This window comes from Pteronotus mesoamericanus, unplaced genomic scaffold (assembly GCF_021234165.1).
Source record: "Pteronotus mesoamericanus isolate MK-2021 breed Mesoamerican mustached bat unplaced genomic scaffold, CSHL_Meso_final contig_27, whole genome shotgun sequence".
In the NCBI taxonomy this organism is placed as follows: domain Eukaryota; kingdom Metazoa; phylum Chordata; class Mammalia; order Chiroptera; family Mormoopidae; genus Pteronotus; species Pteronotus mesoamericanus.
The window spans coordinates 867,081-881,561 of NW_026555115.1; the positions used below are offsets into that span (position 1 = coordinate 867,081).

The 14,481-nt window shown below is 37.6% G+C and overlaps 1 protein-coding gene across 2 annotated transcripts in view; it reads left to right on the forward strand.

The window, feature by feature from the left end:
* The window catches only part of NCKAP5 (NCK associated protein 5), a 750,489-nt gene that overhangs the window by 608,173 nt on the left and 127,835 nt on the right, over positions 1–14,481 (forward strand). For both annotated transcript variants that reach the window (XM_054574978.1, XM_054574979.1), the window contains exon 9: positions 5,289–5,408. In XM_054574978.1, coding sequence (XP_054430953.1) covers positions 5,289–5,408 — 120 coding nt within the window. The remainder of the gene's footprint in view (positions 1–5,288; positions 5,409–14,481) is intronic.

The window sequence follows — 14,481 nt, forward strand, 5'->3', positions numbered from 1 at the left end:
CACTAAAAATGTAACTCTCCTAGGTTCGTGTGTGTGTGTGTGTGTGTGTGTGTGTGTGTGTGTGTGTGTGTTTACCATTAACACCAAACTTGGAGCAAAAGCATTTTCCCCTGCAGCTATTTTTCTGTACATCAACAACCTCAGCCTTAGCTACATGTTCTTTAGGGTGACCAAATAGTTATATGGTGTTTTTTTCCTTCCAACATAGAATAATGCTCCTCTATATTGAGTCTGGCAATACAGCCATTCAGAGAGAAGCTGAACACAATTTTGTAGCTCGAAACTGAAAGAACTTCTAACTCCTACATGTTTCTCATGTAGAAAGGGGGCTCAGACCATCTGGGTCCACTTGTCTAGCAATGGTGTGTGTAGGATCTGGTTCCTGGAAGAGGGTCTGTTTATACAGGGCTTGACAAAAAATAGGTTTATAGTTGAATACATGAAACACAGTGTTTTCCTGTTTCATAATATTGTATTGTTTTCCACACCAACAACTGTAAACCTACTTTTGCTCACCACTGTATTTACTGTGCACTTACAAGGAGTCATACCCCCAGTCCAGCACTTTAAATGCACTGAGTCATTTTGTTTTCACTGCAGCCCTGTGAGATACGACTAAGAAAACAATTTGCCCACGGTTCTATTTGTCAGAAGTAGCAAAGCCTATCCTTTCACCTAAAGTAACTGCACTCAAATTCCATGCTCTTGTCCTCTGCACCATCCAGCCTAATGATCCCTTTCAATCACTTTTTGTTTGTCCCACTGTAGTTCAGCAAGCAGAGGAGATGTTAGGAAATTAACAGATTGATTGAAATCCAATCATTAGTTATGATTGCAGGAAATAAAACAAAAGAGCAAAGTAGCCAATACATTTCTTAGAACTTCTGGAAACTGCCAGAACTGACTAGCAAGAACATTCAGGATTTGCCATCTATGGAGTCAGAACTGACTCTATAAATTTGGAGTCAGGCTTTCTTAACATCAATCTTAATTTGGACCATAGAATTTCACAATTTCCAGGGACTTTAGAGATCATTTAATCCTGAGACTGTCAAGTAGTCTAGTAATGGGTTCAGTGTACACTTATTACATGAACTGTTTAGCCATCATCCAGGCTTAAACTGTTTTAATCCAAATGTCTTTAGGATGAAGCTCATCCTATTCAGTTTGCCACAAAACTCAACACTTCCCACTGATGAGAGCTGGCCTGATTTCGTCACACATTTAGTGGCCTGCCTAGCCTTTTAATGGCATTTGACGTTGAGGTCCTTGGTTAGTCTACCATGCAGCCAGCCTTTTCCAGAAATGGCTTTTCCTCTTACAGAAGTCTTAGAATCCTTGAAAGAGAAAGGAATGTACCAATGACAGCCACTTAGAAGAGAGAGGCTGGTGGGAGTGGTGTCCATTAAGTTTCAGGAAGTGATTAAGGTGACATTTCACAAGCTACCTCATGAAGCTGCTGGGACAGTCCTCCTCCCAAAAGCCTGGTTTTATGCAGGAGCTCAGTCTACAGATGAGGAAACTGAGGCCCAACCAGCATAAGTTATTCCTTCAAGGTCGTGTGGGCCCAGAGTGCAGGCTCCTTACCTCCCAATCTGATGTATTACCATGATAAACACTGCATCTGGAATATCTACACAATGGTAGTATCCTTTTTATACGAAAAATTGGATTTAAATAGTTTTCAACAATGTTCTAATGATGTCAGTAAATATCCTGCTTCTAAGCAATCAGCATTTTCTCTAATTTACTTTGGCAGGGATTCAAGTAATGGTTTTGCTCTAAGTGCATGAAGTAACTGTACTCCACAAGTACTGAATAGCAGGGAATCCAGGGCAGGTGAAACTTCCAATGTGTGGATGGTCCAGGGAAGTTAGGATTTGAGATTATGAAGATTTACAGAGCCCTTTTTGATCAGTGTCTGGCATTGCCCGGTATACTTTTGCCCTCACACTCAGCTGTGGTTCCTTATTCTCAGTATCCAAATGCTAGTGACATACCGATTGCTAGGAAAACAGGTCTAGCTATTTTCTTGAACCCAAAGGCCATTATACTTTCTTACATGGGATGAAATTAAGTCAAATGTTTGGCATTATTTTCCACTGATAAAATTATGTATTATGTCTTTTTTTTTTTTTTTTTTTTACATTTCAGAAAACACAACTCTATATTTTCAATGGGAGCCTCCACTTGAGGCCCTCGACATGCCAGGAGTCATAGAAAAAGGAGGGCTGTGGGAGAGGACAGATAGTCCAGCGCCCGCTGTCAGCCACAATACCAGACAATAGCATCTAAATAGAGGAGAGTTATTTTATTTCTAGAGCTTTACTTGGGAGGAATACTCTCACTCGTGCCCCTGTCACTGATAGGGTCAGCCCAGTAGCTCTTGTACCAGCCTTCAACACGTCATACGCTCCTTAATGTCAGCTCCCACTGTGGACACAGATGAAGCAAAGACAGCCAGCTGCCACTCTGCCCAGGTCTCACTGTAGTAGTCAGAGAAATTGTTCTTTCTCTTTCTCTCTTTCCACCTCTGTGGTCCAGTTCTGATTATATATGTGCACGTGGGCACACATACATGGTTTTGGTTATAGTTTCCTGTGAAGCTGATTGGCATCAGCTACTCTCTACAGCATGGTGGAAGAGAACAAGGATATTTAAAAGAACAACACAAGCAATTCTTCTATGTCTATGATTTTTCAGTCCAGCTCAAGTCTGTCTGTCAGTTGATTGTAAGACCAGTGTCACATTCCTAAAGCTTCCACTTCCCCTCTGCCCTGTGCTGGTTTAGTTGAGCCAAGGGTGACAGGCAGTCCTCTAGGTCAATAAGCTATGTCCCTGCTAATGAACTTTTACCACCTCTAGTAATGGCCATTGAAATTGGCACTTATATAAAACTCTCTATAGTGTATATTGATTTTTTTTCTTCCTTCTTTTTATTTTTTACTCTTCTGAAGAACTCTTTTCAAGTTATTCTCAGTTTTGCTGCTGGAAATTGCTAGTGGTATTCCTTACATGTCTCTTTTCTCCTTGCGAATCCACACTCATTTGCTCCTGTTCCCATATCTTCACCTGCAAATGAGAATAAGTGTTTTTTTTCCCACCCAACTGGTACTATTAATATTTATTTACCTCAAAGTCAAGTTTTATTAATTACTTAATTAGCAGTAGTAAAAACGATTAGTGTTTGGGAGCTGGACGTGTTATATACATGCTAATTACAAACATTAGCACTAATGAGACACAGACAGAGGTTGAATTCTAAACGAAGAAAATAAATTTAGCTTTTTCATTTGAACCGTCCCTAGGCACCCAAAATGGCCTCTGTCAAACGGCGTGTGTGCTCCTGTGCACGTGCGCTCACACTCCCGACGCTGCCCTTAATGTCCACTGCCCTCCTCCTAGATCTTGCACCCAGGAGCCTCAGGAGCCTCCTTCTGAATGTGACATTTCTTTTCTCCACTTGGCGATCCGTTGAAAACATTCCATGTGTTAGGTTCACCCATTTAACTAAAAAGGTGAAGAGAGTGGAAGCTGTGCAGTGAGCCACACCTTGGCCTGTTTCCTTGTCTCCTCCCCCTTAACTCCCTATAAACACAACAAATAAGCGTGGATCTGATGTGACTCCTCAGACAGAGCCTCAGAAGCTGTTTCTCTCCAGATTTGAGCTTAGATTGACACAAGTTTATGGAATGGGCCCACTCATGTTTGTGGCCCCTGTCTAGGCCCTGGGGGTCAGAACTGTTAGCTGGTGCTCTCTCTTGCTTACAGAGCATTAAGTAAAGCCTGTAGCTGCCCTGTGTCAGAATACTTAGATGGACAAAGTAGAAGCGTTGAGAAACTTTAGCTCTCTTTATGATACCATCACTAGAGAATAGAATTCATCATCATCATTCCCTTTAACAAAGTAATCGTAGACCTTAAAGTTTATTAAGGTCCTATTATATGTGATGCAGTGCTACAGGATAGAATAAGAGTGTAAAAATAATATGCTTGTGCTGTTGTTTATGTGCATATCTTCTTATGCTTGCTTTTTGAGGAATGTGCCATCTAATGGGCAAGATAAGTCTAGACTATAAAACAGAAAATGAATTCAAAGTGGCATAAGCTAAATATCATATAAAAGGCATGGAGGGCTCACTGGAGTTCTGAAAAGAGAGTAGTCTTTGAGGGATACCAGATAAAAGTGTCGGAGAGGAGCTAGATAAAATTAGAATTGGATGTCAATCAGAGAGCCAGACTTGAACCAAGAAAGAGGTGGATGACATGGGAAAGTGATTGTGGCAGAGGAACGAGGGCGGTGGGAATGCGGGAGCTTTGGAGAATGACAAGCAGGCCTATGTTCTTTGCCTGGTGAGAGCAGAAGCCTTTTTTTAAAAATCATGAAATGATAAAAGGTAAAATTCAAAATATAGAAAGGAGTCAGCTTTTGATGAACATTAAATTGGGGAGTTATTCTAGTCTTTATTGAACCCTATCAAAGAAGGTGTGTAGATATTTACATACTGTAAGTATCTTTATTGCAAGCCAGTTTGGAAGGCCATTCCTTGGTGGGGTTCCAGAGAATCCTAATGCTCTGTGTGTCAGCTGCCCTCATGAAAGCTGGGGAACGTCTCTATGGTGTTTGGACTATTCAGGAGAACTGTGCCCAAAGGATGACAGGGTACAGTTACTGTACTGCTCCAGTATGAAGACCAAAATGCCCCAAAAGATTTAGAGATCCGGTAGTTCAGAAGGCTGAGCAAGTTTCACTTTTAAAGGCTTCACTCCTGCTAAATGCCTCACTGACTCTATTAGCCATGGTGCTGAGAATTTCAACTCTTTCTGCAAATGACAAGGAAAGGCTCCATCAAAACTGATAGTTTCTTTAGTTCATCAAATCTCTATTCACTGCAAAAATATTATTGTCCTTGTGGTTTGTGCTTTGTGATTGCTTTTATGAAGACAATGAAAACGCAAAATATATAGGTAGAAACTTAAATTGACTTTATATCACTAAGATTTACCATCTTCAAAAATAGCAGGCTAGATTAATGCATTTCTGATTTCAACGTGCTTGAGGGGAAAAAAAAAGAAAGAAAGAAAGAAAGGTCTTTCCTGCACACAATAATTTTGTGAGACAATGAGCTGTGGAAGAAAACAATGTGTGTGATTTATTTCTGGGGGCTCTGAAGAACAGAAATATTATTTTTTTACTTATATGTCTGAAATACCAGATAAAATACGTTTATAATATGCTAAGGTATCTTTAAGTTATAGATTTTTTTCTTTCACTGTGTTTGTTGTAGGATCTAAGGGAGGAGTGCGTAAAGTTGAAAACAAGAGTGTTTGATTTGGAACAACAGAATCGAACGTTAAGTATTCTATTCCAACAGCGGCTCAGACCAACTTCTGATCTGCTTCTGCAGGTATGTGGTTTTGTGGAAAACAGTCTTTGCCACTGAAATGCTATTGACAAGAAGTTACTTAAGTTAAAAAATTATGAATATCTCCGTGGACAAGGCATATTATATCAGGACCTTTATTCTTTCCCTGCTCAAGGGATGTCATTAAAATTGAACATCTCCAAAATTTCTGCCTTTTTAAAGCTGCATTTAGATTATAGAAATATGCCTCAACAAATAATAAATAGCAAAAGAGACAATCAAAAGGTGTCTGCTAGTAAACTAAGCAAAATCATGGAATGAAGTCAGGAAATAATTGAATACTTGGAGGACTAGAATTAGTAATTTTTTATTCCATAATAAGAAAGGAAAAGTTTGTGTAATTCCTGGGGTTTGTTTTTCTCCTCTCTCTCCCCCTGCCCCCATTCCTCCTCATAGCACAGTACTTTCTATGATCTGCTCAGTGTTTTACAGGATTTCTTCGTCTAAATGCTTCCACCGAATTCTTTCTTTACTTGCCTTTATAGCATGCAAAGTCACAAAGTCATAGAAAGTCAAACTATCAGCTGATCCTGACTAAGTTCTCAAGAATATATCCATCTGCAGGAAAACACATGAATTAGCAAAGGGGGTTGGATGGCTGATCTTTGCTGTTTTCTATGTTTTAAAATCCTATCAATGTGCATATTTGCTCCAACAAGTTTTGCTCAGAGCATCCAGAGGCTCAGCTTGCAAAGGGTATATGAGGTTTCACAGGGGCAATGTACCATTAATTAAAGAGAATAACCCCCAGCTGCCTGGAATAATTGATTGAGAAAAAGGGAAAAGACTGAGGTATCCTCTAAACAACGCTGCTCACCAATGTAGCCTCTAGCCGCTGGCACTATTGAAATTGAAAATTAGGTCAAACTAAAATGAAGTTCCTTTGTCTAAGTAGGAACAAGTGTTGAAAAGCCACATACAGTAGGCGTCTGTTGTATTAGACAGTGTATATATAGAACATTTCCATCATCTTAGAAAGTTCTACACCACAGCATTTTTCCAGGTAGTTGAGATAATGTTGCTAACTTATCCACTGAACTTTGGCATAAACATCTTTCCCTGAATCCTCAGAGAAATAATGAAAAATTGCAGTTCATTTCAGAGAAAGAAAGATGTTTGGTAAAGCTGAACATCAAAATGTAATCCCTCAAAATTAAAATAAAACAGCTCTCTGAATTGTAAAATAGATCTCATCTCTTAAGTTAATTTCCTCTCTACTTTATCTGTTAGAGCATAATTCATAATTTATGACTCAAAAATTGTGTGGAAAAAAAATCTTCTATCTCTATTCTGTTTCCTAGTCCCAGCCCCAATAAATGTTGGTCATAGAGAATCTTGCATCTATAAAAGTTGTATTTATTTTCCTCTCTAATATCAAGATCAATATTATAATTTTAACAGCTGTTGCATGTTCATGCATTTTTCTGTTTTCCCTGTTTTAACTTGAGGCTTTTCTGGAACAATGTTTAAGGATCTGTGTACTCTCTGTTTATGAATGATGATGATTTGTTTCCACAGTAAAGATATGTGCCATAGATACTTAAGCTTTTTCATTGGCCATCACAAATTTCTTAAATCAATATCCAAATGGCAGGGAATGGTGTATATGCTCACAATAGAACTCACTGTTTATTAATAGGATGTGTTCAGCCAACACACACCCAAGAGCGATTTTAGTGTAAATAGTACTTGAAAAGGATAGGCTGCTAATAGCTCTGTGAAGGAGAGTGATAGAAAGTGTGATGCCTACCCTCTCACACCTTACAGCTCACAATTAGACAAGTTACTGGCTTTTCAGGTGGTCTGTCTATTATTTGACTCATGCTTTTTCACTTCCTGGTGGCACAAATACATCTGGAGTATTGGCTAAAGGAAAAGTAGTCTGAGCTTGTTGTGCATCTATGGCAATTCTATAATCGCTTGTCAAATGGAATAATGAGTAAATTACATAAATTCATTCTGCAAATCGGGGAGTTATTCTGCATACACCTGAGAGAATGTTATGCCTCCATCTCTTCTTCTGAACTTCCATCTAATGTGGATGTTTTGGAACTGGGCAGCCATGTCAGATCAACCCAGTCTGTTTGAGGGTGTGGCTGGCGGATGTCGCAAATCCACCTCGGTGCCTGGTCCCAAATATTATAGAATGTATAGCTTCTGCCCATGCACTGGAGAGTCAGGACAGGGGTTGCCAAGTAGTTTTCTGCAAATCTTAGGGAACTGCCTTAGTTATCCTCTGCTGAATACAGCCTGATGGTTCTCCATAATATAAAGTGGCTACCTACAGAGAAATATAGAAAGGCAACTATTGAACCAACCCATTGCGTTTTTTAGTAGATACACTGTAAATAGTGGGAAAGAAAATAGTTTATAAGAAACAGTCAATTCTTTGTCCCTCAAAAATAGAAAATAAAAGATTACATGGGTATTATTAAGCAACTTCTTGTTTAGGAAAAACATAAAAGGAATAGTTCTAGGATTAGTTGACAGATTCTGGGAAACTTACAAAGGTAATCAACCAGTTCAATGATGGGAAAGAAAAAAAACCTAACTTGAATATTAAAATCTTAAGAATGGCAATAAATTTCTCTATTGATTCCAATTTCCAGGATGATATCTCTGGGACTCTGTGTAGTCACAAATAAGATTAAGATGGCCCTCTATATGAAAATCAGCAACTTGATCTGAATTCTAAAGAATTGAGAAACCAGAATTGCAAATGGAATCTAAAAGTAATGGTCTTAATGGAAACGGGGTCTCTAACTAAACTTATTACAACTACTGGCCAGATTAACCGATGCTCACTGTTTCCTCTTATAAAGCATATATTAAACACTCAATTTACTGAACATGGGCAACTAACAGATAATAAGAGATAATACATAGAGCAGACGACAGTTCTATACTAAGTATGCTTACTTCTCTTACAAGTTGATTTGAATGCTCACTATGAATGAACTGTGTTTGTAACTCAGTATGCTTATGCCAATAGTACATATCAGGGCAATTATGTAATTATAACTGCTATATAAACCAATGATATATGGTGAAAAATAATTGTTTCTATAAAATAAGGTTGAGGGCTTCGAAAGCATCTAGAAAGGCAAGTCACTAAAAAGAATGTTTATGATCAAATAAAATATAGGTGTCTAACTAAAAAATTTATAGGAAGCAGGGAATTGTGTAAAGTTTGGAGACATTCTGCATGCAAATTGCTTCTTAAGTGCCTTGAAATTCTTGTCCCGCTGTTAAGAAAAACAAAAACTAGAAATCATACACAATGCATAAAACATTTATGTATTGATGCCAGAAAACAAACAAACAAACATTGGAGAACACTAATATTAGTATCCCTAAGCAAAGAAACTTATTTGGCCCTACCTAAAATGTTATTTAACAAATACATTGTGCTTATCATGTATCAGGTGCTACTCTATAATCTATACAGCGTTCACCAATTTAATCTCCATTACAATCCTAGAGTAGAAACTATCACATTTTGCAAGTGGGGATACAGACACAAAGAGGCTAAGTCACTAGCTGGTAACTGACAGGGCGGGGATTGGAGTCCACAGTAAGACTTGAGTTCCTTCCTTTTACCTCCTTTCTCCGTGCCCTCTGCATGAAACACAAATGGACATGAGGGACATTCTTCCAGTTCCTACTCTGACACTTTGATTAACTGGCACACCCGTGATTGAGTCGTGGGTCAGAGGGCTTCTGCAGTGCAATAGTAATAAGGAGCCTACCATTTTCACGCCTTTCTGAAAGGCTCTTGATTTGTGGCATCCAAGAATTTCCCCTCTCCTGCTTTTCTGTTGTTTTGGATACCTGTGTTATCATCTTGAAAGGACATCAGTCTCATATTTTCTGCCTAATGCAGTTTTTTCCTTTTTATCTGATATTTCAAAGATTCCCAGTACCCATATCCTTAGGCCAAGATAAAAAGAAAAGAATGTTATAATTTAGATTATTCACACAGTTGAAAATCTTGACAGCTTAGAACCAAAGTGTAAAAATTTGCTGTCACTTCTTAGAGTGCTGACTTTTTGCTAGTGCTTTTTTTTTGTTGTTGTTGTTATTTTAGATGAGCTGAGAGGATTTTAGAATTCTACGTGGGCTTCTGATATTTTTCCCCTACATTAAATCTCTATTTTCAGAGTATAAATCTATTCAAGAGTCTTATTTGGTAGGACACCACATTAGACTCTCACTTGTCCACCTGTTCACAAGCATGAACCCTGTTTTCTGAGAAACCACCCAATGCTGTTGCCCCCCCCCAGGAGCCTTCCGCCGCCAGGGTGGTTCTCCCTTCATGTCTGTGCTGGAGCTCCTCTCGCATTGACGACCGAAGCCACACAATGCAAGCAGCTCATGGTCCAGTATGGAATCGTAATCTTCATCTCTTATAGTGGATATCATGCAGTGTGACCCCAGTCACTAGGGGTTTCATGTTAACTTTAGTAGTAATCTCCATGAAGGCAAGAATTTTGTGAATGGGACATTTTACCCCTCCACAGATATAATCCCTGTTCATGATACATACTCAGCATGTTGTTGGGTTAATACTTACATATATGCATTTTTAACTTAATTTTGTGTGTTGTGTGTGTATATTTCCTTTCCTCTGTTTATCTGTTTGATTTTGTATGCAACAATCTCATTGCCCTTATGCTTTTTCTTCCAGTTTTATTGAGATATAATTGACATGTAACACTGTGTCTATTTAAGATAGAAAACACAATGATTTGATATCTGTATACATTGCAAAATAATCACCACAGTAAGTCTAGTGAAGTCTAAACTAACATAGTAAGTTTAGCACCTTGCAGAGTTGCTATTTTTTTCTTGTGACGAGAACTTTAAGATCTACTCTTCTAGCAGATTTCAAATATACAACACAATATTGTTAGCTATAGTTGCCATGATTTCCAGAACTAATTTATCTTAAAAATGGAAATTTGTACCTATAATCCACTTGGTCAGTTTCCCTGGCCCCCCTACCATCATACCTTTGGCAACTATAAACCTATTCTCTGCTTCTATGAGTTTGATTTTCATTCTACATAAAGGAGATGATATAATATTTGCCTTTCTCTGTCTGACTTACTCTACTTAGCATTAGTATATATTACAATGTCTTTTATCCATTCACCCATTTATGGACACTTACATTGTTCCTATGTCTTGGCTATTATAAATAATGCTGCAATAAATATGGAGGTACAGGTGTCTGTTCTTTGAGATAGCCATGACACATTTCCTTCATCTATGTGCCCAGCAGTGGAATTACTGGGTCATAGATACTGGTAGTTCTATTTTTAGTTCTGCTTAGTTCTATTTTTTTAGGAATCTCCATACTATTTTCCACAGAGGCTGCGCCAATTTATTGTACATTCCTACCAACAATGCATGAACATTCTCTTCTCTGCATATCCACACCAACACTTGTATCTATTTTTATTGACTTTATTGGGGCGATATTGGCTAATAAAATTATATAGGTTCGAAGGGTGCAATTCTACATCACCTCTACATTGTATTGTGTGATTACCACCACAAGCCGAGTCTCCTCCTTTCACCATTTATCCCCTCTTTCCCCTCTCCTACCTCTCCCACCCTCCTTCCCCTCCAGTAATCACCGTAGTATTGTCTATGAATTTTTTTGACTTAATCCCTTCACCTTTTTCACCCAGTTCCCCTACCTCCACCCCTCTGACCACTGACTGTCTGTTCTCTGTATCTATGAGTCTGTTTCCATTTTGCACATTAGATTCCACGTGTAAGTGAAATCACATGATACTTGTCTTTCTCTGATTGGCTTATTTCACTTAGCATAATACTCTCCAGGTCTATTTATGTTTTCCCAAAAAGTAAGATTTCCTTCTTTTTTGTGACCAAAGAGTATTTCATTGTGCAAATGTACCACAGCTTTTTTATCTACTCATCTGCCGATGAGCACTTAGGCTGCTTCCAAATGATGGCCATTCTAACAGGTGTGAGGTGATATCTCATTGTGGTTTGCATTTGAATTTCCTTGATGATTAATGACGTTCAGCATCTTTTCATATGTGTATTGGCCATCTGTGTATGTCTTCTTTGGAGGAATGTCTATTCAGGTCATTTGCTCATTTTTTAATCTGATTGTTTTTTAATGTTGAGTTGCATAAGTTTCTTATTTTTTGTGGGTGGGGGGAGGTATTAATACTTATTAGATGTGTGGTTTGCAAACATTTTCTTCCATTCAGTAGGTTGCCTTTTATTTTGTTGATGGTTGGTTCCCCTTGCTGTGCAGAAGCTTTTCCATCTTTTGTAATCCTTTTGGTTTATTTTGTATTATGTTGCTTATGCTTTAGGTATCATATTCAAGAAATTATTGCCAAAATCCATCTCAAGGAGTTCTTTTCCCTCTTTTCTTCTAGGAGTTTTATGTTTTAAGATCTTATATTTAAGTCTTTAATCCATTTTGAGTTACTTCTTGTGACTGGTAGAAAATAGTGGTTTAGTTTCATTCTTTTGCATGTAAATATACAATTTTCCCAGTACCATTTATTGAAGAGATTCTCTTTTCTCCATTGAGTAGTTTAGTCAAATGTTAATTAGCCATACATATTTGGGTTTATTTCTATACTGCTGATTCTGTTTCATTGGGCAATGTGTCTGGTTTTAAGCCACTGCCACACTGTTCTGTTTACTTTAGCCTTGTAATATACTTTGAAATCAAGACATATGATGCCTCTAGCTTTGTCTTTTCTCAGGATCACTCTGACTATTTAGAGTCTTTTGTTCTTTTAAACAAATTTTAAGATTTCTTTAAAATTTCTACAAAAAATGTATTGGAATCTTGATAAAGATTTAATTGAATCTATGGATTGATTTAGGTAACATTGACATTTTAACAACATAAATTTTTTAATCCATGAACATTGGGTCATCTTCAGTTTCTTTCATCAGTGTATGACAGTTTTCAATGTAGAAATCTTTTACCTCATTGGTTAGATTTATTCAAAGTATGTTAGTATTTTTTATGCTATTGTAAATGGGGTGATTTTATTTTTTAAGTATATTTTATTGATTATGCTATTACAATTGTACCATTATTTTCTCCCCTTTATTCTCCTCTGTCCTGCCCACCCCCCTCACCAGCATTCTCCCCCACCTCCAGTTCAAGGAGGGGCAATTCACATCACTGTGTTGGGGTGTTCTATGTGGGGGAGGGGTCAGAAAGGGAACAATGTCACTTGCTCAGTTCTTGGCTGTCTTTCAGTCATTTTCCTCACTACCCACAAGCAAACTGGGCCCTTCTGGTGCTGATTTCTAGGAGAGTGGGTTTGTGTACATTCTAGGACTCTGTGAGTCTGTCCAACAAACTCCTGTGAGGCTGGGAGTTTCTCCTGCCGTTGCAACTCCCACAGATTTTTACAGCCAGAGGTTTTCTTTTCCTGTGCTTTTCTTTTCCTAGATTGCATGGTCTGCCTCACTCCCCAGTTGTTTCTCCTGGTTTATCTGCACATAAATATGGGGCTGCCTGGTCTGCCAGCCACCCGCTTGCCCTCCCTGTACTCCAGCCATCACCTTGCTGCGCATCCTCTCCACCCCAGCTGCCCACCTCTGCCACTCTTACTAGTCTGGATGAATGTTTCTTCTTTAACTCCTTGGTTGTCGGACTTCCATACGGTTCAATTTTCTGGCAGTTATCATTGTTTTTTTGTTTTTAAATTTGTTGTCCTACTTTTGTTTGTGTGAGGTGGCAAAGTGTATCTACCTACAGCTCCATCTTGGCCAGAAGTCCCTATTTTATTTCTTTTTCAGTTGTCAATGTATGGAAATGCTACTGATTTCTTTATGTTGATTTTGTATCCTGCAGCTATACTGAAATCATAATTAGATCTAATTCTAATAGTTTTTGGTGAAGCATTAAGGATTTCTATATTTATTAAATTACATTATCTGCAAATAGAGACATCTTTACTGCTTTCTTTTAAATTTTGATTCTATTTATTTCTTTTTCTTGCCTTAATTGTTCTAGCTAGCACTTTTAGTGCTATGTTGAATAGCAATGGTGAGAGTGGACACCCTTGTCTTGTTCCTGATCTTAGAGAAAAAGCTTTCATTCTTTTACCATTGAGTAATGAAGTTCACTGTGAGCTTATTATATAGAGCCTTCATTATGTTGAGGTATAATTCTTCTATACATAATTTTTGAGAGTTTTATCATAAATAAGTGTTGAATTTTGTGAAATGCTTTTCTACATCTTTTGAGATTATATGATTCTTATCTGTTACTCTGTTATTCTGATGTATCACATTTTTTGATTTGTGAATGTTAAGCCATCCTTGAATATCAGGGATGAATTCCAATTGATCGTGGTGTGTGAGCCTTTTTAATGTCCTGTCAAAGTCAGCATGCTAGTAATTTGTTTAAAACTTTTGCATCTGTATTCATCAGAGATACTGTTCTTTTCTTGGAGTGTCTGTATCTGACTGTCATCAAAGTGATGCTGGCCTCATATAATGAATTTGGAAGTACTCCTTCCTATTCAAATTTTTGGAAGATTCCTTAGCATTAATTTTTATTTAAATCTTTAGTAAAATTCGCCAGTGAGACTACCTGGTCTTGGGCTTTTATTGTTGTTGGAAGGCTTAATATCGCTACTTCAATTTCCTTACTTGTTACTTGTCTGTTCAGATTTTCTATTTCATTATGATTCAGTTTTGGGAGAGTGCATGTTTCTAAGAATTTTTCCATTTCTTCTAGCTAGTCCAGTTTGTTGGCATGTAATTGTTCATAGTAGTCTCTTATGATCTTTGCATTTCTATGGTTAGCAGTTGTTGTGTCTCCTCTTTCATTTATAATTTCTATTTATTTGTGTCCTCTCTGTTATTTCCTTTGTTATTCTAACTAAAGTTTGTCAGTTTTGTTTATCTTTTCAAAGAACCAATTCTTAGTTTTGTTAATTCTTCTATTTTCTTGTGAAGTATTTTATTAATTCATGTTTTAATTTTTATTATTTCTTTCCTTTTGCTAACTTTGGTCTTCATTTGTTCTTTTTAT